Raw genomic sequence first — 24,391 nt, 5'->3', positions numbered from 1 at the left:
ATACTGTGCAGATTGAGGCTGTGTCTGCAAGTGACTCTGATTGTAGCTATGTGCTGTGTGGGGAGTCAGCCTAGTGCCCTCCCAGCAATGGCCCTGTCCTCTTTGCTGACCGCTGTCTTCTGTCCTGCTGACCCCTGTCTGCTGCCCTGCTGAGCCTCTGTACCCTGCCCTGTTGACTCCTGTACACTGCCCTGCTGACTCCTGTCCTGTGCCCCGAAGACCCCCATCCTCTGCTGGCCCTCTTTCCCCTACCCTTGTGACCCCTGTTCTCTGACATACTTTTCATGCCCTCTGCCCTGAGGACCCCTATCCACCATATTGATGACCCCTGTACATATCCCTGCTGATCCCCTTTCCTTTGCCCCACTGACTCCCTTTCCCCTGCCCTGCTGACCCCTGTCCTCTGCCCTAATAACCCTTGTTCTCCACCCTGCTGACCCCTGTCATCTGCTCTGTTGACCACTGTTCTCTGCCCTGCTATCCCCTATGATCTGCTCTACTTACCCACTGTACACTACCCTACCAACTCTTGTACACTCTCCTGCTGACCTCCTATCCTCTGCCCTGTTGAAACCCTCTGCTCTGCCTTATTGACCTTCTGTACACTGCCCCACTGACAATTGTACATTCCCCTTCTGACTTCCCATTCTCTGCCCTGCTGACCCCCTGTACACTGCCCAGCTACACATTGCCCTGCTGCCCTCTGTCCTCTACCCTGCTGATTCTTGTACACTGCCCTACAAACTAATGGCCTCTGTGCACTACCTTACAAACTGCTGACCCTACCCCCTGCCCTGCTGAACCCCTGTACACTGTCCCACCGACTCCTATACACTGCCCTGCTGACCTTGCCTCCTCTGGCCCCCTGACATTTTTACCTCACTCCAACATCAGACAGGCTAGATAAATAATGTTTTTCACTTAAAGTGGAAGCAAAAAACTAAATTTCCTGCCTCTATAGGCACCATGGATCTAACACTAACCTCTCTATCTCTGTAAAGAAAAAATTTGTATACATGCCTTTATGGAAGCCGATCTGACCCGATCTCCAGCGTCAGAAGCTCTGCAGAGGACACGGCTGACAACGGCTGTGAAATAATTGTGAAGTGATGGCACCCATAGACTTCAGTTGTCATACGTCTCATTCGCACCCACCTTTTAAAGTGAAGCCACGGCTAACAGCTCAGCATGGGATCCGGTCGGAAAGGGTCAGACCGTTATACAAAAAGGTATGTATACAGATTTTTTCTTTACAGGGATAGACATGGCCTTCCACTTTAAGGCAGAACTAAACTCTGATGTGAAAAAAATTAAACAGACAGGCTCTTTATTGCAAAAAGAGACAAGCAATGTCTTTTCTGAGATAAAATAAACGTACCTACCTGCTCACAGTATCCTATATAATTTACAATGAGATGCGCATGCATAGCTCAGTTTGCATTCCGGCACAGTGCCCGCATGGCGGGATGACTGGCAAATCATGATGACCAAAGATCAAAATGCTGATTCAATGCTGGAGGAGGATGCATGGGAACTTGATTCCCGCTACCCCGAGTCCCCCTCCCCCCCTTTTTTTTTTTTAACCTGTTGCAGTCCAATCAGAAGGCAGATGATTCAGGGAGTAACCAAGAAGTAGCAAAGTGATCTAGCTGTAAAATGTGGCAGAGTGTGCAGAGATCGGCTCTCCATAATTGAAAGTAATTTTAGCAGGTAAAACAGCAAACATGCTATATATGAATTTCAACTGCATAGCCGGTTCTTTTTGAACTTTTGAAAGCACTCCTTTGATGTATGATTTGTTTGGGGCATTTACGTTTCTATACAATAAAGTCTCAATCCCACAATGCAGATCGCCATGTTGACATACATATACCAAGACATCACACAAGTTGGAACAAGCATACCAATTTGCTAAATCGTTCCACAAGTGTTGGTCCTTGCAGCTGAACTCGGTGTAGTCATAACGGCTAAAAGGAAGCCAAATGTTCTTCACAAAGCATAACAATGAAAACAATGAACAATCTGTCTCTATTCATCGTTGTATAATACATTTATCAAACATGTCTGAATGCTGAGCAATAGAAGAGGAACAAAAATCTCTTGGCGAGAGAACTTCCTATCGTTAGGATGTGTGCTCTGTTCGTGCCATGCAGGTATGCTGCATAAAAATGCAGCATATCCATACCATGTGCAGCATTTTTATGCAACACGCAAACATGGCATTACAGAACACAGTAGCACGTTGCAATGCGCTGTTGTACATAAAGTTGAATGGACCATTTGTTAACGTGTAATAAAGTAAAAAAAGAGAAAATGTAAACCAATGAGATGCATTATTACCAGTGGCGGCCGGTGGTAATTTATTTTGGAGGGATGGCAAACGGTACCGTTCCATCCCCCCCCCGTTGGTCAGTCGGGTCTGGAGCACTTACCCCATGTATGGTGGGCATCGTTTCTCCTGGGCTTCACCGGCAGCTTCCCTTAATTGGCAGCGACGGCTTTCCCTTCCCCTGTTCCCCAAGGGAATCATAGACACTTCCGTTTCCTCCCTCCTCCTCGGTGGGCCATTTGGGACTCTTCTCTTTTTGGCCAATCGGAAAACTGGTCTCAGACCTGCTTCTGATTGGACGGATTGAGGATCAGTGTTTCAATAGTGAATATTAATTCGCTGTTATAACACCTGGGTGGGCTCATGACACAATGCTCTGCACCACGAGCCCACCCTATTTTGAAGCAGGTGCTTCAAAAAAACATCCCCGTCGCTGTAATTCACACTCCCGGAGTCCTGACACATGAATAGGGGGTGGCCGCGGATAGATTACTTCATAGCATGAGCTCTATCTATTCATATAGGGGGTGGCATGGCTCGAGGGGGCAGTGCCCAGGCGCCCCTAAACAATGCATTATAGCAGGGGTGCACAACACACAGCAGTGGGCCAGCTTTATGCACAGCAAACACATGCCCGCAGGTGTGAAGAAACCCAAAATGTAGACTATATCATCAATTCCACCAGTTTCTTAAAACTCTTAACTCTCTTAGGGACAATATATGTGAGCACCCCAAACTCACTCATCCATGTCTTTATGGACCTTGCTTTGTGTACTGGTGCACAGTCATGTTGGAACAGGAAGGGGTCAACACTAAATTGTTTCCACAATGTTAGGAACAGGAAATTGTCCAAATTGTCTTGGTATGTTGATGTCTTAAGAGTTCCCTTCACTGGAACTAAGGGGTGAAGCCCAACCCCCGAAAAACAACCCCACACCATAATCCCCCTTCCACCAAATGATTTGGAACAGTGCACAAAGCAAGGTCCATAAAGACATAGATGAGTGAGTTTGGGGTGGAGGAACTTGACTGGCCTGCACCTGAAGCTGTTATAGCTGCAAATGGTTGGCCAACTCAATATTGAACCCTACAGGCTAATGCCGCGTACATACGGTCGGATTTTCCGATGGGAAATGTTCGATGTGAGCTTGTTGTCAGAAAGTCCGACCGTGTGTATGCTCCATTGAACATTTGCTGTCGGAATTTCCGCCCACAAAGCAGGTTCTCAAATTTTCCCTCAACAAAACTTGTTGTCGGAAAGTCTGATCGTGTGTACACAAGTCCGTCGCACAAAAGTTCATGCATGCTCTGAATCAAGCAGAAGGCTATTGAACGTCCATTTTCTCAGCTCGTCGTATGTCTTGTATGTCACCGCGTTCCCACGTTCAGAATTTTGGGCCAACATTTGTGTGACCGTGTGTAGGCAAGACAAGTTTGAGCCAACATCCTTCGGACAAAAATCTACGGTTTTGTTGTCGGAAAATCCGATCGTGTGTACGCGGCATTAGACTGGGATGCCATTAAATTTCATGTGCGTGTAATGGCAGGTGTCCCAATACTTTTGGTAATCTAGTGTATATATATATATATATATATATATATATATATATATATATATATATATATATATATATATATATATATATATATATATATATATATACATATACACATATACATACATACATACATACATACACAGTATACAGTGGGGCAAAAAAGTATTTAGTCAGCCACCAATTGTGCAAGTTATCCCACTTAAAAAGATGAGAGAGGCCTGTAATTGTCATCATAGGTATACCTCAACTATGAGAGAAAAAATGTGGAAACAAATCCAGACAATCACATTGTCTGATTTTTGAAAGAATTTATTTGCAAATTATGGTGGAAAATAGGTATTTGGTCACCTACAAACAAGCAAGATTTCTGGCTCTCACAGACCTGTATCTTCTTTAAGAGGCTCCTCTCTCCTCCACTCATTACCTGTATTGGCACCTGTTTGAACTTGTTATCAGTATAAAAGACACCTGTTCACAACCTCAAACAGTCACACTCAAAACTTCACTATGGTGAAGACCAAAGAGCTGTCGTAGAACACCAGAAACACAATTGTAGACCTGCACCAGGCTGGGAAGACTGAATCTTCATTAGGCAAGCAGCTTGGTGTGAAGAAATCAACTGTGGGAGCAATAATTAGAAAATGGAAGACATACAAGACCACTGATAATCTCCCTCGATCTGGGGCTCCACGAAGATCTCACCCCGTGGGGTCTAAATGATCACAAGAACGGTGAGCAAAAATCCCAGAACCACACAGGGGGGACCTAGTGAATGACCTGTAGAGAGCTGGAACAACGTAACAAAGGCTACCATCAGTAACACACTACGCCGCCAGGGACTCAGATCCTGCAGGGCCAGACGTGTCCCCCTGCTTAAGCCAGTACACGTCCGGGCCCGTCTGAGGTTTGCTAGAGAGCATTTGGATGATCCAGAAGAAGATTGGGAGAATGTTGCATAGTCAGATGAAACCAAAGTAGAACTGTTTGGTAGAAACACAACTCGTCGTGTTTCGGGGAGAGAGAATGCTGAGTTGCAACCAAAGAACACCATACCTACTGTGAAGCATGGGGGTGGCAACATCATGCTTTGGGGCTGTTTCTCTGCAAAGGAGAACAAGACGACTGATCCGTGTACATGAAAGAATGAATGGGGCCATGTATCATGAGATTTTGAGTGCAAACCTCCTCCCATCAGCAAAGGCATTGAAGATGAAACGTGGCTGGGTCTTTCAGAATGAGAATGATCCCAAATACACCGCAATGAAGGAGTGGCTTCGCAAGAAGCATTTCAAGATCCTGGAGTGGCCTAGCCAGTCTCCAGATCTCAACCCCATAGAAAACCTTTGGAGGGAGTTGAAAGTCCGTGTTGCCCAGCGACAGACCCAAAACATCACTGCTCTAGAGGAGATCTGCATGGAGGACATGGAGGCCAACATACCATTAACAGTGTGTGACAACCTTGTGAAGACTTACAGAAAACGTTTGACCTCTGTCATTGCCAACAAAGGATATATAACAAAGTATTGAGATGAACTTTTGATATTGACCAAATACTTATTTTTCGCCATTATTTGCAAATAAATTCTTTCAAAAATCAGACAATGTGATTGTCTGGATTTGTTTCCACATTTTGTCTCTCATAGTTGAGGTATACCTATGATGACAATTACAGGCCTCTCTCGTCTTTTTAAGTGGGAGAACTTGCACACTTGGTGGCTAACTAAATACTTTTTTGCCCCACTGTATATATTCTTTTTACTACAATGGGGCTTCAGTTTGAATACAAGTGCACAGAGAGTATCTGACTTGTCCACATCAACTGGCTTCCATTTTGCTACGGTAAGTCAGACAATAAAAACTAATATAACTGTTGAGTTGCTAACATATAATAATCTTCTTTTCCCCACCACTGACAGATCAGCTTGGTAAATTTCTATGATTAAACACAAACTTAGTTCTTTTACAAAGCTGAAAATTAAAGTGACAACTCATTACCTGGTCTGCCGTTAACAATGGCTCCTCGTTAATCCCAGAATCATTTTCACTCTTTTCATTCAGCTCCTCCTCCTCCTTCTCATGGAACTGGAATGAGATGAGGGAACCGTTTTGTTCAGTGGCTCCAAGTGTTCATCGCACAACAATCCTCAGTACAACAGAGCTATTGTCTACACCCGAAACCATCATTTAGAGAAAATACAAGATTTTGCACAGATTTTTTTTATCTTCCTTGTATGTTATGTTAAAGTGGTTCTGCACCTTTAAAAAAAATATTCAAAGCCAGCAGCTACAAATATTGCAGCTGCTGACTTTTAATAAATTCACACTTACCTGTCCCAGGGTCCAGCGATGTCGGCGGCAGATGACGAGCAATCGCTCGTCTCTCTGCTGCCCCCGCCGCCATCCTCTGTCAGGGAATCGGGAAGTGAAGCATTGCGGCTTCACTGCCCGGTTCCCTACTGCGCATGCGCGAGTCGCGCTGTGCGTCTCTGCTGGTCCCCGCTGTGTCCTGGGAACTGTGTGTTTCCCAGAACACAATGGGGGGGGGGGGGTGGGGCATCTGCGGCGGTCTGCGGGGGTCTTGTCCCGGAAGTGGGTGCAGATACCTGGATTATCCAAGTAACTGCACCCCCTCCCCCCTGAAATGTGCCGATTGTGGCACCGGAGGGGGGGAGGGATCAGATGAGCGGAACTTCCACTTCAGGGTGGAGGACCGCTTTAACTTATAAAACAAAGTGATAGGTCAGAGCTGTGTAATGCACAGTCTGATACATTGTAACATTATAAGGAAGATTTATATCTGATTCAGAAGGAAATACACTAAGCCCTTGTACACACGGTCGGACATTCTGACGGAAAAGGTCCGATCGGACCATGCTGTTGGATAATCCGACCGTGTGTGGGCTCCATCAGACTGTTTCCGTCAGAATATCCGACCGACAAAGTTTTAGAGCTGGGCTATAAAATTTTCCGACAACATGATCCGATCGGACTTTGTCCGTTCGTTTGTAGAGAATTTCGATCAGACAAAGTGCCACGCATGCTCAGATCAAATTCCTAGACCAAAGCTATTGGCTACTAGCCCGAACGTAGTCCCGTCGTAATGAAATAACGTCATCACGCTACGAACGATCGGATTTTCCGACAACTGTGTCCGACCGTGTGTATGCAACACAAGTTTCGGACAAAATCCGTTGGACAAAATCCAACGGATTTTGTTGTCGGAATGTCCGACCGTGTGTACAAGGGCTTAAAACTACAAGATTATAGACTCATGCCACTCATAATTTATTACTGGCAACAATGTGCAACCTGTGTTCCTTCAACTGCCAAAAACTACAAGTCCCAGCATGCCATGAAAAGCAATGATGAGATGAGAATTGTACAGTGAGGGAAAAAAATATTTGACCCCCCTGCTGATTTTGTACTACTATTGTGTTTGCATACTGACAAATAAATGATCAGTCTATAATTTTAATTGTAGGTTTATTTTAACAGTGAGAGACAGAACAACAACAAAAATGTCCAGACAAACGCATTGCAAAAAAGTTATAAATTCATTTGCATTTTAATGAGCGAAATAAGTATTTGATCCCCTATCAATCAGCAACATTTCCGGCTCCCAGGTGTCTTCTATACAGGTAACAGGACTGATATTAGGAGCACTCTTATGCCGCGTACACACGACTGGTCTTTCTGGCAGAAAAGGTCAGATGGAATCATTTCATCAGATATTCCGGTCGTGTGTGGGCTTCATCTGACTTTTTTTTTTCAAAAATTCTGACGGACCTAGAACAAAATCTTTCCGATTGGAATCAATTCCTATCGGGAAAACCGTTCGTCTGCATGCTAGTCCGACGGACCAAAAACGACGCAAGGGCAGCTATTGGCTACTGGCTATTGAACTTCCTTTTCTAGTCCAGTCGCATATCATCGCATTCTAAATGAACGGACTTTGGTGTGATCGTGTGTAGGCAAGTCCGTTTCAGCGGAACTCCGTCGGAAAGACCGTCGGAGTTTATTCTGATGGAAAGTCCGGTCGTGTGTACGCGGCATTAAAGGAAATGCTCCTAATCTCAGCTTGTTACCTGTATAAAAGACCCATGTCCACAGAAGCAATCAATCAGATTCCATTTTCTCCACCATGGCCAAGACAAAAGAGCTGTCCAAGGATGTCAAGGACAAGATTGTAGACCTACACAAGGCTGGAATGGGCTACAAGACCATCGTCAAGCAGCTTGGCGAGAGGGTGACAACAGTTGGTGCAATTATTCACTAATGGAAGAAACACAAAATAACTGTCAATCTCCCTCAGTCTGGGGCTCCATGCAGGATCTCACCTTGTGGAGCTTCAATGATCATAAGAACGGTGAGGAATCAGCCCAGAACTGGGTGAAAGTGTTGTGGTCAGATGAGACCAAAATCGAGCTCTTTGGCATCAACTCAACGTGTTCAGAGGAGGAGGAATGCTGCCTATGACCCCAAGAACACCATCCCCACCATCAAACATGGAGGAGGAAACATTATGCTTTGGGGTTTTTTTCCTCTAAGGGGACAGGACAACTTCACTGCATCTAAGGGACGATGGACAGGGCCATGTACCAGCAAATCTTGGGTGGGAACCTCCTTCCCTCAGCCAGGGCATCGTGGATGAGTATTCCAGCATGACAATGACCCAAAATGCACAACCAATGCAACAAAGGAGTGGCTCAAGAAGAACCACATTAAGGTCCTGGAGTGGTCTAGCCAGTCTCCAGACCTTAATCCTGTAGAAAATATGTGGAGGGAGCTGAAGGTTCGAGTTACCAAATGTCAGCCTGGAAACCTTAATGACTTGGAGAGGATCTGCAAAGAGGAGTGGGACAAAATCCCTCTTGAGACGTGTGCAAACCTGGTGGCCAACTACAAGAAACGTCTGACCTCTGTGATTACCAACAAGGGTTTAGCCACCAAGTACTAAGTCATTGTGACCTAGGAAATGTGTGTGTGCCACTCAGGCTTGGTGGTAAGTGGTATGTAATCAATGCTTCCGCTGCTAGAGTGCTGACAGGGGATGGAACCCATCCTAATTCCTGTAATGCCGCGTACACACGACTTGACTTCGGCGGACTTGGTAAAGTTTGCAGCTGAGGTCCGCCAGACTTTCAAACGAATGGACTTGGTCACACACGATCACTCCAAAATTCAGACGGATTCGAACGTGATGATGTAGAATAAGGAAGTTCATAACCAGTAGCCAATAGCTGCCCTAGCGTCGATTTATACCGTCAGACTAGCACACAGATGACCGGATTTTTCGACCGGACTCAAGTCCGTCGGAAAGGTTTTAAGCAAGTTTTATTTCTAGGTCCGCCAGACGTTTGGGAAGAAAAAGTCAGCTGGAGCCCACACACGATCGAATTGTCCGACGGCTTCCAGTCCGCCGGACCAAGTCTGTCGAAAAGTCTGGTCGTTTGTACGCGGCATAATGCCGCGTACACACGGGCGGACTGTATGGCGTACTTAGTCCGTCTAAACACATTTCAGCGGACAGTCCGCTCGTGTGTGGGCTTCAGCAGACTTTTTCAGCGTGCAGTCCGGCGTACTAAGAATTTCGGATTTTTCGAAATTCTGTCCGTCGTACTTTGGTTTCAGCGGACAATCCGCTCATCAGTATGCTAGTTCGACGGACTAAGAATGGCGCATGCCCAGAAAGGATTTACACGGCGGAAGGGTGCTTTGCTGTGTATTGGACTTCCTATTTCTAGTCCCATCGTACGTGCTGTACACGTCATCGCGCAAGCTTTCGACGGACTGTTTGGGTATCCGTGTGTGGTCAAGTCTGTTCAGTGGAAAGTACGACGGACTGTCCGTCGGATTGTATGACGAACTAAGTACGCCATACAGTCCGCTCGTGTGTACGCGGCATAAGGCTTCAGAAAACAATGGGGTGGCCCTTAAAAGTCACACATCTAGGTGTTCTGGAGTGGTGAGTAGAGTGGCAACCTCAGTATGGCCTGGTTGAAGTCCAGGCTGAGGTTGCCACTCTACTCACCACTCCAGGATACCTAGATGTGTGACTTTTAGGGGCCACCCCATTGTTTTCTGAAGTACTAAGTCATGTTTTGCGAAGGGGTAAAATACTTATTTCACTTCTTGAAATGAAAATCATTTTATACATTTTTTTATTCTATTTTTTTTGTTATTTTGTCTCTCACTGTTAAAATAAACCTACCATTAAAATTATAGACTTATAATTTCTTTGTTAGTGGGCAAACGTACAAAATCAGCAGGGGATCAAATACTTTTTTCCCCTCACTGCGTATTTGCTGGTGAACCTCAGGTTGACAGACACTTATAATAATTGTATTATAAGAATCAGACCCCTTTCACACTGCACCACCTAGGGCGTCAGAGGTAAAGCGGCGCTATTTTTAACCCCGCTTTACAGTTGTTTTAGCGACGCTATTCTGCCACTAGTGGGGCGGTTTTAACCCCACACTAGTGGCCGAAAAGGACTTATATCTGCCCGCAAAATGCCGCCGGAGCTGAGTTTTGCCGGCGGTATCGCAGCGCTGCCTCATTGATTTCATAGAGGAGCAGCGGTGGAGGAGCGGTGAGTTCACCGCTCCTTCACTGCTCCAAAGAAGCTGCTGGCAGGACTTTTTCTGATGCCCTGACAGCGCACCGATCCAGTGTGAAAGCCCTCAGGCTTTCACACTGGAGTGAATGAAGCCGCTTTTTTCAGGAGCTATTTTTAGCGCTGTAGCGCCTGAAAAACGCCGGCAGTGTGAAAGGGGTCTCAGAGTGCCCCCCCTATAACAGGGTTATTGAATTAAGAATCACGGAGGTCCAATCAGTAAAATTTCCTTACAGCAAAGGTCCTCCTTTACATCACAGTCCCCCACTACACACCAGTTTCCCCTTCACAGCGGTGTCATCAGCCCTCCTTCACATTAGTAATGTGAACCACTCTTAACATCACGTACCCCCTATATTCACAGCAGTGTCTTCAACCTCCCTTCAGGACAACCCCCCCACCACATTCATGTCCTCTGCCCTCCTTCATATCACCCCCCACAGTAGTGTCCCCCTCTGCACCCTTCACATCATATCCCATAGTAGTGTGCTCTGCCCCCCTTCACCCCCATCAGCAATGCTGTACAGCACTGCTCCCCCTCACATCACCCGCCCCCCAACTCCTGCTTTACACAGGTATACAGAGTGGAGATCAGGAGGCAGGAAAGTTGTGGACAGAGAGTGGGAGGTACAGCAGAACTGGATGGAGGGTGGGAGTGGGAGTTGCTGGAGTTGACCCTTAATATTAACAATCTGGTGATTGGTTGCAAGGACCACCCTGTGTCCTAGCAACCAATCACATGCTGGTTAACTTTGAAAGTTAACTCGAGCAGCTCCCACTCATGCCCTCCATCCACTGCTGCTGTGCCTCCCACTCTCTGCTCTGCTGTAAAAATCACAGCAGCGGAGACTGGGGAAATAAAGTGGCTTCCAAATGGTGTGACTGCAGCAGTTAGGATGGGACAGGGACTGAGTCCGGATCCGGATCACGGTCCGCCATTTAGAGATGCCTTACCTATAACTTCAAAATTGTATTGGCTACAAGTATACACTAATTGGCCATATCACCATGACCACCCACCTAATTTTGAGTAGGTCCCCTTTTGCTGCCAAAACAGCCCTGACCTATCAAGGCATGGACTCCAATAGACCTCTAAAGAAATGCTGTGGTATCTGGTACCAAGCCATCAGTAGCAGATCCTTTAAGTACTGTATATTGCAAGGTGGGACCTCCATGGATTGGACATTCCATAGTGCATGCTGGTGCCATCTCCTCCCCATGTAAACAATGCACACACACTGGGCCATCCACATGATGTAAAAGTCTCATAATGTGATTCAACAGACTAGGCCACCTTCTTCCATTGCCCTGTAGTCCAGTTCTGATGCTCACATGCCCATTGTAGGTGCTTTTGGCTGTAGACACGGGTCATCATTGGCACCCCAACCGCTGAGCTACAGTAGTTCTTCTATTGGATCACATTACAGGGGCCAGTTTTCACTTACCACGTGTATAAATAAGCCTTGGCTGCCCATGACCCAGTTGCAAGTTCACCAGTTTTCATGCCTCAGACTGCTTTTAGTAGTAGAAATAGGTTCTGACCACTGCAGAGCAAGAACATTCCACAAGAGCTGCAGTTTTCGGGTTGCTCTGACCCAGTTGTCTAACCATTTGGCCCTCAAGTTTCTCAAATCCTTTCGCTTGCCCATTTTTTTCTGCTTTCAACAGAATGTCGTCAGGGGCCACCCAGAAGATGTTCCTTATTGGACAAAACACGTAGGGTGGAGCCTGGGATCTGGTGTCATGTTGCTATACGTGTGGACTGCGACCATATTTTGGGTTGGAAACATCCGTCCGTTTTACCTTATGACATGTTTGTTTTACTCGTAAATGTGAGTATTCTGATTTATCTGGAAAAAACTTTTATAATGGTTTGATATACTGCACCATGAGGAGTTGTGTGCTCTTATTTTAATGCATGAGACCTGTGGAATTACCATCCTTGAGGGATACACAGGATCCATTTGCACGTTACCTGAGAGGAGAGAAGACCAGCCTGTGGATTAACATTGTGCCTGTTTGACCACCTATAACTGTCGGGGCTGGGCTCAGCCCTTCCTTCTCTGAGCTGGCCGCTCACCTGTCGGCTAATTGCCAGCTCCTATCTCTCCACAGTTACTCAGCTGTTGATGATATCCTGCCCTGTCTACTTAAGCCGCCCAGCCCAAAGGATCTCTGCCCTCGCCTTGGTCAACATCACAGAGACATTCTTCTGCGTTCCTGTTTAAAGACTTGCTTTGCTGACATCCCTTCTGGCTCCAGATTCTGCTTGTTGTTCCACTACACTGATCTCTGACTTCTGGCTTGTCTGACTATCCGTTCCGGTTACTGAACTTTGGCTATGTTTTGACTATGTTTGTTCTTTTTACTTTTATTATTAAACAAGTGTGATTTAGGTGTACTTCTGTCTCGACCTGTTTTCATGGTTTCTGACAATAACCTGGAGGTCCATACTTTGGGGCAAGAGACTCAGTGTGTTGGTGTTTGATGGAAGACATACTACTACTCAGTTGTGTTTGATTATACACCACGGGTGACTCCTAAGATATAAAGGACTTTTTTGTTTACATACCAGGGTCCGAGGACACTTTTGAACTTCTATGTTTCATTTGACTTTTAGCGCTGCATATTTTTTCCTTTTCCATTGTAAGAAGATAATCAATGTAAATTTACTTTACCTGTCAGTGCTCAGACTATTATAGCTGATCCATGTATGTTTATCTCATTTTAAGAATGAATGAATGTAAAGTATCCCCTTTTTTAACTCTGCTCAGCATTAACGTGATTTCATGATTTCATGATCCGGATCCAGCGTCTTCCAGTAAAAGGTTTTTGTTTGCAAGGTCAGCGTGCAAGAAACATCCGGCTCTTACACGAGAAACTCTGCTCATTACATCCCATTTGTAGAATTCCCCCTAGAACTGTGAGAGTGCCTGAGAGAGCAATCCAGAGAGAGCCGGCAATAAACAACATCTACATTATGCAAAAATGACTGCTAATACACCTGAGCAATGGACTAATGTCTTATGAGGATACATTTAAAAAGCTGTATCTTTTCTCTTTAAGTCATGGAAGAGAATCCATTTTTTTCTGAGTACCTGAATCTGTTTCCCACTAGGAGGCCAGTACAGCCAGCCCTCCTGTACTGGGCCTGGGCCCCATCAGTTCAAAAGGGGGGCCCAGGCACCTGCTGAGCAGGAGGGCCGGCTATACTGTCTTATTGCAAACACCGATCCTCTTCTGTCTTCCCCTGCAGAGCTCTCCTCTTCTCCCTCCCTCTGGCTGCACTGCAAGGGGATTGGTTCTTGCAAATGCGCCACTTCCATCTGCTGTCCGGGCCCCCTGTGTGCCCTTTTCCCCCGGATTCCCTCCTCTACCATCAGAAGCTGCTGCTGGCACACAGGGGCGTGTCATTTACTGGCCCCCACTCCTGTGTCCATTCATCACTGGATACAGAGTGCTTCCTTTTCATTCAGATGGTGTAGCTGAGGCTGTAGAGAACTCACTGATAAATCTATGCCCTCAGTCACTTTCAGCCCAGGGGGGGGGGACCTGTCAACTAGGCTGTATGGGGACCTGTGATTTTGTCATTTCTAACAGCAGCCCCCGGCCAGCAGCATTAAATTAGTCATAGACTTCATTTTATACATTTCACTTTAGCCAAAAGTCTCTGAAAAGACAGTTGCAGCTACAGTATAAGAGCAATAACACACTTATAGCGCTGATGCCATGGTTGGGTTCCTGAGAAATCTTAGTTCAGCCTACCTAGGTAAAATTTTGTTTAGCCCCCTCCCCTCTGTGCAAAGAACTTACAGACATCAGCTTTGACAGCCGTTGTCAACCAGGGTTCTGGGGAACTTCCAGAGGTTGCCAGGGGTTATGGCTGATTGGCCTTCTATTTGATGATGTCTGCATAGGTCCAGGGCCATCACCAACTGGTAAAGCCTGCAGCATGACACCAATGATCTTTTTAGCTGTCTGTAAGGGTGGCACCCTGTCCACCACTGTAAGCCCTTGTACACACGGTCGGAGATTCTGACGGAATGTGTCCGATCGGACCGTTTTGGCGGATAATCCGACTGTGTGTGGTCTCCATCGGACTGTTTCCGTCGGAGTATCCGACGGACCAAGTTTTCCAACTTGTTGGTAAAATTTTACAACAAAATGCTCCGATTGGACATACTCCGATCATGTGTAGAGAATTCCGTTCGGACAAAGTGCCACGCATGCTCAGATCAAATTCCTACACCAAAGCTATTGGCTACTAGCGTGAACGTAGTCCCATCGTAACGAAATAACGTCATCACGTTCTGTTTCCGACAACTTTGTCCGACCGTGTGTATGCAACAGTTTCGGACAAAATCCGTCGGACAAAATCCGACGGACTTGGTTGTCGGAATGTCCGACCATGTGTACAAGGGCTAAAGGACATTTTTCCCATTGACCCCTGATGAATTGGTTTTAATAAGAGCTCCCCAAGACATTATTTTAGGGGTTCCTCTGGGGTAAAAAGGTTGAGAAAGGCTGGCCTAGACCTTCACTACCGCAGGGAACCTCTTTGCAAGACTTGCGGCAATGACTGAAACTGAATGTGAATGCGTGGGTGGAAAACATACACACGGCTTTTGGCAATGACTTCATGACAGGCCACACCGCTCTAGTGCCCGATTCCAATTATAATCCTAACATTGTGTGGGTTATATTTATCCAGCTAATGACAGCCCTATGAAAAATGTTTAGTCTATCAAACTGGAAGGCGGTAGCAAACTGTTTAGCACACTTAGCACTCTTTGATAACATTATTTTAAAAAGGATATATAGTAAAACCAACTAATTTATTTTTCTGACTTTTACATCGCTGACACATTCTGCAGTGCCCTACAGGAAACATTAAAGGCACTTTGTTCTGCAATCCTGTGACCTGTATTTAGCCGACAGCGGGCTAAAGTCTGCTGTCAGCTTATGTAACTTAGCTGGTCCTGCCTTTTAAAGTGGTGTTGCCACCAAAAAAAATAAATAAAATAGCTTAAAATTCATAAAAAAAAAAAAAAAACGAATTGGAAAAAAATTTTTTTTTACTCACCTCTAAATGCCTGTTGCTAGGGGGTCCCTCGTAGTCTGCCTCCTTCAGTGCCCGGGATGGTGGCATCACTTTCCCTCAGAGCTGCACAGTAATCTGGGACCTGTCACGTGTCCCAGATGACTGTGCAGCATATCACGGGGAACGAGGGGGGGCTTCGTTCCCCCGCATCGCTGGAACCTGGGACAGGTAAATGTCCGATTATTAAAAGTCAGCAGCTGCAGTATTTGTAGCTGCTGACTTTTACATTTTTCTTTTTAGGGGTTACCCCACTTTAAGTGTGCCTGACTTTAATGTAGGAATCCACCCACCCAGATCCTCTCAGCATGCTACTTAGAGCCTGAGCCAGCAGCGCCCTCCCCCTGCACAGTCCGGTGCTCCATTGAGCACTGGAGGGGCAGAGAAGAGAGCTTATGACTGACAGTTACCAGCTCTCTGCTCACTGAAGACTGATAACTGAGCGATCAGGGGTTCTTTGATCTCTCAGTTCTTGGTCTTAGAGGCGGCGGCAGACAGATGCAGCATTGGACCGACGCTGCATCCACCTAGGCGAGTATGTGCGTTCATTTTTTTTAATTCCCATTCTTTTCTTTTTAATCATTCCCATAACATAATCTTATGCCTCATCTATGGCCTTTTACAGGGGCGGCCTGTCCATTAAGTGCACCCCACCCCCTGTCCATTGCCGCCTCCCCTATTCATGTATCCGACCCCTTTCAGGACATGGGCGCATGGATTCCAATGAGGAGGGGCTGTTTTTTTTCTTTTTTTTGAAGCACTGATTAGAGCCAGAGGCTCTAATAGGCTTCAATACAGGGTGGGCTCGGATGGCAGAGAGTGCGCTCCGAGCCCACCCAGGTGTGTTACAACAGAAAATTAATATTCACTGTTGTAACACTTATGCTCCTCCTGGCCAATCAGGAAGCGAATTTTGACACTGGTCACCCAATTGGATGAAAGGACAGGTGCCCCTTTTGGATCCTAGGAGAAGAAGGGGAGGAGCTGGAAGCCGCCATGGAGGAGATGACTTGGAGCCAAGCACCACGATGGGGTAAGTGTCGGACTGACCGGCAAATGGGGGGGGGGATTGTTTGCTGCCCCCCCCCCAAAAAAAGAAAATACACCAGCCGCAACTGGCCTTACACAATATACAGTGGTGTGAAAAAGTGTTTGCCCCCTTCCTCATTTCCTGTTCTTTTGCATGTTTGTCACACTTAAGTGTTTCGGAACATCAAACCAATTTAAACAATAGTCAAGGACAACACAAGTAAACACAAAATGCAATTTGTAAATGAAGGTGTTTATTATTAAAGGTGAAAAAAAATCCAAACCATCATGGCCCTGTGTGAAAAAGTGATTGCCCCCCTTGTTAAAACATACTATAACTGTGGTTGTCCACACCTGAGTTCAATTTCTCTAGCCACACCCAGGCCTGATTATTGCCACACCTGTTCACAATCAAGGCATCACTTAAATAGGAGCTGCTTGACACAGTAAGGTCCACCAGAAGATCCTTAAAAGCTACACATCATGCCGAGACCCAAAGAAATTCAGGAACAATTGAGAAAGAAAGTAATTGAGATCTATCAGTCTGGAAAGGGTTATAAAGCCATTTCCAAAGCTTTGGGAATCCAGCGAACCACAGTGAGAGCCATTATCCACAAATGGCGAAGACATGGAACAGTGGTGAACCTTCCCAGGAGTGGCCGGCCGCCCAAAATTACCCCAAGAGCGCAGCGACGACTCATCCAAGAGGTCACAAAAGACCCCACAACAACGTCCAAGGAACTGCAGGCCTCACTTGCCTCAGTTAAGGTCAGCGTTCATGCCTCCACCATCAGGAAAAGACTGGGCAAAAATGGCCTGCATGGCAGAGTTCCAAGGAGAAAACCACTGCTGAGCAAAAAGAACATCAAAGCTCGTCTCAATTTCTCCACAACACATCTTGATGATCCCCAAGACTTTTGGGACAACATTCTGTGGACCGATGAGACAAAAGTGGAACTCTTTGGAAGGTGTGTGTCCAAGTATATCTGGCGTAGAAGGAACACTGCATTTCATAAAAAGAACATTATAACAACAGTAAAATATGGTGGTGGTAGTGTGATGGTCTGGGGCTGTTTTGCTGCTTCAGGACCTGGAAGACTTGCCGTGATAAAAGGAACTATGAATTCTGCTGTCTACCAAGAGATCCTGAAGGAGAATGTCCGACCATCTGTTCGTGTACTCAAGCTGAAACGAACTTGGGTTCTGCAGCAGGACAATGATCCTAAACACACCAGCAAGTCCACCACCGAATGGCTGAAGAAAAACAAAATGAAGACTTTGGAGTGGCCTAGCCAAAGTCCTGACCTGAATCCTATTGAGATGTTGTGGTATGACCTTAAAAAGGCCGTTCATGCTCGAAAACCCTCTAATGTACCGTAACTGAATTAGGACAATTCTGCAAAGATGAGTGGGCCAAAATTCCTCCAGGACGCTGTAAAAGCCTCATTGCACGTTATCGCAAACGCTTGGTTGCAGTTGTTGCTGCTAAGGGTGGCCCAACCAGTTATTAGGTTTAGGGGGCAATCACTTTTTCACACAGGGCCATGATGGTTTGGATTTTTTTCACCTTTAATAATAAACACCTTCATTTACAAATTGCATTTTGTGTTTACTTGTGTTGTCCTTGACTATTGTTTAAATTGGTTTGATGTTCCAAAACACTTAAGTGTGACAAACATGCAAAGGAACAGGAAATGAGGAAGGGGGCAAACACTTTTTCACACCACTGTATACACAATGGAGCAACTTTGGATGGAAGATGCTGCAAGAGACACAGTGCTAACTACTAATCTGAGAGAGCATTGTGGCTGGATAATGAACAATGGGAAACTCGGCAAGAAACCAGAGGACTGATAAAGACAAATATGTTTTTTTCCTGCAAATTTCTAACCTCCAAATAAATATCAATTAACAACAAAGGCAGATGTATTATTTTCCAGCAAGGTACAGAACGCATAAAAATAAATAAATAAATAAATAAAATGGAAATACCTCGGAATCAGACAAGTTCCCATTCAGTAGCTCTTCGTTGTGTTCTCTCCATTTGTCACCAGTTATCGGGATGTAGTTATCCGTGAGGGCGTCCCAGACCCTGGGAATGAAAGACACTTGTCAGTGCATGGCGGAAGAGCCTGCCTTACCCTGGAGGCAATATAATGATGTCAGTGTAGAGATATCCCGAGCAGCAAAAGATTTTCGTGGGAGATGAAGCGAACAACTCTGCACAGCCAGCGAAGAGAACAAACAGAACGTCCACTTCTATCAGTTATAAGATTAATGGGGTGGATTTACTAAAGGCAAATAGACTGTGCACTTTGCAAGTGCATTTGCTCCAGAGCTTAGTAAATGAGATGAAGCTTCACTTTGCAAAGAATACCCAATTGCATGCAAGAAAAAAAAAAAAAAAATTTTTTTGATTGGATGATGGAAGCTCCGAAGCAACTGTACTTGCAAAGTGCACCATCCATTTGCCTTTAGTAAATCCGGCCTAATGCGTATAATAGACTTTAACTATAATAGAGAGGACACATGCTTATGACTGATACCAGTCATATATATACTATATATATACTATACTATATTATACTATACTAGTATATATACTATACTATATGCACTAGTCTGATGCTTCCCCGTTGAATGGATGTAATCAGAATAATGGCATATTTCCAAAGGAAATGGCTAGTTTACATTTAAAGATGAAAGATGGGATAAGCAAGTATTGTCTGTATATACGAGCATAGCTCCCAATTGTCCCCGATTTCAAGGGACTGTCCCTGATTTGGAACAAAGACCCTCTGTCCCTCTTTCCTCATTTGTCCCCCATTTTGGTCTGATCTATATACACTGAGCAAAATAATAAATGCAACACTTTTGTGTTTGCCCCTATTTATCATGTCCACAAAAGGCCTATTTCCCGCAAATATCATTCACAAATCTGTCTAAATCTGTGTTAGTGAGCACTAGGCATGAGCCGATCACTCCCCGGCTCGGTTCACACCAGAACCTTCGAACTGACCGAAAATTTGTACAAACTTTAGAACCCTATTAAAGTCTATGGGACTTGAACGTTTTCAAAATCAAAAGTGCTAATTTTAAAGGCTAATATGCAAGATATGCAACAGAACAACACCAGCAATAAGGGGTATCTTCAGGTGTATACTGTGCTGGAGGCACACAACACCCACTTTAACTGCTGGAGATGCCTGTATTATAGAAACAGTAAAACACCAGCAATAAGGGGTATCTTCAGGTGTATACTGCGCAGGAGGCACACAACACCCACTCTAACTGCTGCAAAAGCCTGTATTACAGAAACAGAACACCAGCAATAAGGGGTATCTTCAGGTGTATACTGCGCAGGAGGCACACAACACCCACTCTAACTGCTGCAAAAGCCTGTATTACAGAAACAGAACACCAGCAATAAGGGGTAGCTTCAGGTGTATACTGTGCTGGAGGCACACAACACCCATTGTAACAGCACTAGGTTCCCAAGCAAAAAGACACTGTCCCTGCCTATCTTGCTCTTTCCCTGCACGCCAACACACTACACAAGGCCGCCTCGCTGGTGGCCTTATATAGTGTGGGGCATGTACTAAACCCCCCTGAGCTATAATTGGCCACCGGCATCCTGCCTGTGGCCAATTATGGCTCTCCTCGCGCCGGCGCTGTGATTGGCCAAGCAAGCGGGGTCACAGTGCATGCTTGGCCAATCATGAGCCAGCAATGCACTGCGATGGCGTAGTGCATTGTGGGCCGTTCGCGACACACGTATATGGTGCGAACGGTCCACAAAGTTCTGAATTCGCCGAACAGGGGAACTGCCTGTGTTCGAGTTGAACACCGAGCTCATCCCTAGTGAGCATTTCTCCTTTGCTGAGATAATCCATCCACCTCACAGGTGTGGCATATCAAGATGCTGATTAGACAGCATGATTATTGCACAGGTGTGCCTTAGGCTGGCCACAATAAAAGGCCACTCTAAATAGTGTAGTTTTACTGTATTGGGGTGGTAGGATAGCGGGGGGGTAGCGCTTGAGGAGTATACAGTGTGCTAGCTGTGGAGGAACTCAGGAGATTCAGTGGCGATTGGATCTGGAAGTCTAGCGAGAGACTGGGAGCTCAGTGAGTAAAAATCTACAGTGAGAGACCTTAGTGTAAAGAGGAGAACTATTCTGTATTGCCAATGTTACAAGATTTTTTTGCCATAAGAGACAGTGGTCCTACCTATACAGAAGTGGTATTCGGCTGGAGGCCTTCCCCTGTATAGCTGTCTACCTATAGAAGTCTCGGAGTCTGCCAATTATCATTGCATCTACTTAAGGGTGTCCTGGCCCTAACCTTCTCTTCCACAAAACTGTTAAGAGACAATAAACCTTTTTTGCATTCAAAAAGTGTCTGGCGCCCACCACTCCATTTTTTTATTTGCAAAAATAGTCAACGAACACAGTCTCTCAACATAGGGTTAGAGGGTTTAGGTAGGAAAGTCCAGGTACTCTTAGTACTAAGTCAAATAGGAAAAAAGTCTCTCACATTAAGAAAGAATAGCTATTCACAACTGGATCCTCACCCTTATCGGATAGTCCTTCTCTCACCAGGCCTAGCAGCCAACAGGGTGCTTAAATCAAACCAAGTCTCTGTCACAGACTTGTTGTAGAACACTTGGTTAAAATCTCTGCCATAGACTTGTTGTAGAACACTTGAATAAAACTAAAAGGTGTAGACAACTCAGAGAACCCTCGTGTGGTACCAGTATCTTGCAGCCGGTCCGGCGATACCACACGAGACTAGATTCACTTGGGGTCTTTCAACTTGTCCAGGCTCTTGCGGAGAAGCCAACCTTTGCGTGGCCTTCTGCCGAAGAGTCCACCCCTCGACACCTTCACAGTTGCTGGGCCTCTCTACAAACCGAGACGGCACCGGACCACCTCTGAATCTTTCTTTCAGTTTCTCCGCCTCGGGCTAGCCAGCCCTGAGACTTGTAGTCGGGTGGATCCGCACCACAGGCCATGAGAGCCCTGGTGGCTGGTCAGGAGGACCAAGACCAACAGTCAGAAAGCACTTCTGGACCTGAACCCTGAAACACGTGACATCAGCACCTAAAGTACCCTCTCCCAGAAGGCACAGCAAGAGTGACACTCCCAATGGGCTGGTTCCAAGAGAGAGTAAACACTTAATGCGCCCAACTAGACTGCGTTCTTGACCCTGCCAGGGATGACAGCGCCACCTATGGTCAGACAGAACACCATGCAGTCCAGCCAGACTGGTACTGAGGTCAAAGAACCCAACTACATTCGTTGAATCTTACCTTCTCTGGGTAAAGAAGTGACAAGCAAGCGACACATTGCAATTGGTAGGCTCATCTACTAGTAAAGGGAGGATATGTGAGCATTTAAAGTGGTTGTAAACCCTTACAAACCACTTTGACCTACAGGTAAGCCTAGATTAAGGCTTACCTGTAGGTCCAAGAAATATCTCCCAAACCTATACGGTTTAGGAGATATTTGCCCGAAGACGGGCACCGCTATCTACGGCACATGCACCGTAGACAGCGGCACGCAGGCGCACTGAGCAGGGCATCGGTGATGACGACGATGCCGCGCAATGCCGCGCGTCTCGGCTCCCGTGCGCATGCGCGGGAGTGACGTCATCGCTGCTTCGGCGAATCACAGCGCTGGAGCAGCGAGACCCACGGAGACCCACCAAGAAGATGGACGCTCAGAACTACAGGGGACAGCGGTGACTTCACTGGCTCCTGTGTCAGGTAAGTGACACATAATGGACTACTATGCGATGCATAGTAGTCCATTATGCTTTGCCTTTGCAGGGAATGAAAGAGGAAGTAAACCCATCAGGGTTTACTTCCTCTTTAACAGACTTGGAGAGCATGCTGCTCCAGGCCACCCCCCTACACATGTAGTCTCTCAATTATATTCTCTTTTACATATGGCTTACAATCCTGACCTTCCCCCATACACACAGGCATGGAAGGAAGACCTGAGCCACTCCATCTCGCCTGTAGACTGGCAAAAGTGCTTCATACTGACTCACAAAATGTACTTAGCCTCCAATTCTCAAGAAAAGGGGTTCAAGCTGTTGACCCGTTGGTACAGATGCCCTTCGACTTTGCACAGGATAAACTCTGCGCTTCCGGATACCTGCTGGCGTTGCTTGTCATCTAAGGGAACCTTACGTCACATTTGGTGGGAATGCTCCCCTGTGAGGAAGTTCTGGCAAAAGATCCTCGACTTGTACTGCCGACTCATGGCGACCTCTAAGCGCTTTACTGCCCTGACCCCTCTTTCCTTACTCTCTTCCCCCTTCTTCCCTCCCCTTTACATGTTGCAGTACTACCCGATTATTTAATTCATGACCTCTAGTCTCATTAGACCGGAATGTTGGCACACACAGAGCTTCCCCCCCAGAAAGAACGTGGCCAGATTAAGAACAATAGCCCTAACCTACCTGTAAGGAGGGGGCATCATTCATTGAGAGGATAGTGGTACGCACACACCCACTTTAACTAGGACTAGACATTGTAGGTATACAGGCTCTTATACCACACTAAACAAACCGAAGCTCAACAACTCATTTTAACCTCGTCATAGTTTGACACCATTGTAGCAAAGCTGGATTTTTCTGTTTACGTATCAATGTACAACGAGTATGTCTGTTTATTTTGTATTTTTTCTATCTTGCTTTTTCTATCTCAATAAAATAAGATTGAATTAAAAGAAAGAACGAAGAAAAATAAAAAAAAAACATCTTCCCATGAAGGAAAAAAATTTCTTGCGAGTCGCAATGATGGAATAGTAGATGTGGGCACGGGTCGCCTAGGATTATGTATGTCTGGTTTGAGGAAATCAGCTAATTTATCTAACACAAGCCCTGGCAGCCTAAGCAGAACCCTGCCAAGAAAAACACAATCTAACAGCTGCATATACCACACAAGGTTTGGAGACCGGGCCCTGACCTAGTAATTTTACAGCTACATAAAAGTCAGCCTGACAAGAGTGGCTGAGCAATGGTTTCCATGGAAATATCAATGGTGCAGAAGGGAAACTGGCTGGTGGGCATACATCCAGCGTCACCGATCCCCAAGCACTGTAGTAAGAACCACGGGCCAGAATGCTGTGCACAGATGAGCATCTGTCCTTGCATGTAGCAGTCTGTGTACTCCTACCACGGTGGTGGCCTTGGGTTACTCTGGTCAGCCAGAATCTGGCACTGCTCACTGATGCTCAGGAGAGACGATTAAAGCGGTGATGTGATGGTTTCATTAATTTTTTTTTTCTTATGCTTTCTTTCTTTTATTTATACAGCAAGGTTTGCCAGTGCAAATTAATATCAGCTGGTTCAATCTCACCTGATGGCCTATAAAAAGGTGTCTCATTACCAAGGTGTCACACAAGAAACACCTCATGATGGGTAAAAGCTCTATGAAGACCTTTGCAAAACTTATTGTTGCAAAACATACTCATGGCATTGGTTACAGAAGGATTTCGAAACATCTGAATGTTCCAGTGAGCACTGCTGGGGCCATAATCCGGAAGTGGAAAGAACATAATTTCTGTATGCACGCTCACCACACGAGACTCCATTGCTGAAGAAAAAGCATGTTGAAGCTCGTTTAAAGATCGCTGCACAACATTTATGCCGCGTACACACGAGCGGACTTTTCAACATCCAAAGTCCGACGGACTGATTCCGTCAGACTATTCGATCGTGTGTGGGCTGCAACGGACTTTTGATTCGCC

General features: G+C 45.8%; 1 protein-coding gene across 7 annotated transcripts in view; it reads right to left on the bottom strand.

Annotated features, from left to right (window-relative positions):
- FEZ1 (fasciculation and elongation protein zeta 1) overlaps positions 1 to 24,391 on the bottom strand; it is a 113,280-nt gene that overhangs the window by 46,736 nt on the left and 42,153 nt on the right. For 6 of the 7 annotated variants that reach the window (XM_077458194.1, XM_077458195.1, XM_077458189.1 and 3 more), the window contains exons 3-4: positions 18,624 to 18,723; positions 5,884 to 5,970 (exon numbers count right to left, since the gene is read on the bottom strand). In XM_077458194.1, coding sequence (XP_077314320.1) covers positions 5,884 to 5,970; positions 18,624 to 18,723 — 187 coding nt within the window. The remainder of the gene's footprint in view (positions 1 to 5,883; positions 5,971 to 18,623; positions 18,724 to 24,391) is intronic. The other variant, XM_077458192.1, reaches the window with a different exon arrangement.

This window comes from Lithobates pipiens, unplaced genomic scaffold (assembly GCF_037356315.1).
Source record: "Lithobates pipiens isolate NorthernLeopardFrog02 unplaced genomic scaffold, aLitPip1_a1.2 Scaffold_27, whole genome shotgun sequence".
In the NCBI taxonomy this organism is placed as follows: Eukaryota; Metazoa; Chordata; class Amphibia; order Anura; family Ranidae; genus Lithobates; species Lithobates pipiens.
Note: the sequence above shows the minus strand (reverse complement) of the source record. Positions and strands in the feature narration are given on the sequence as shown.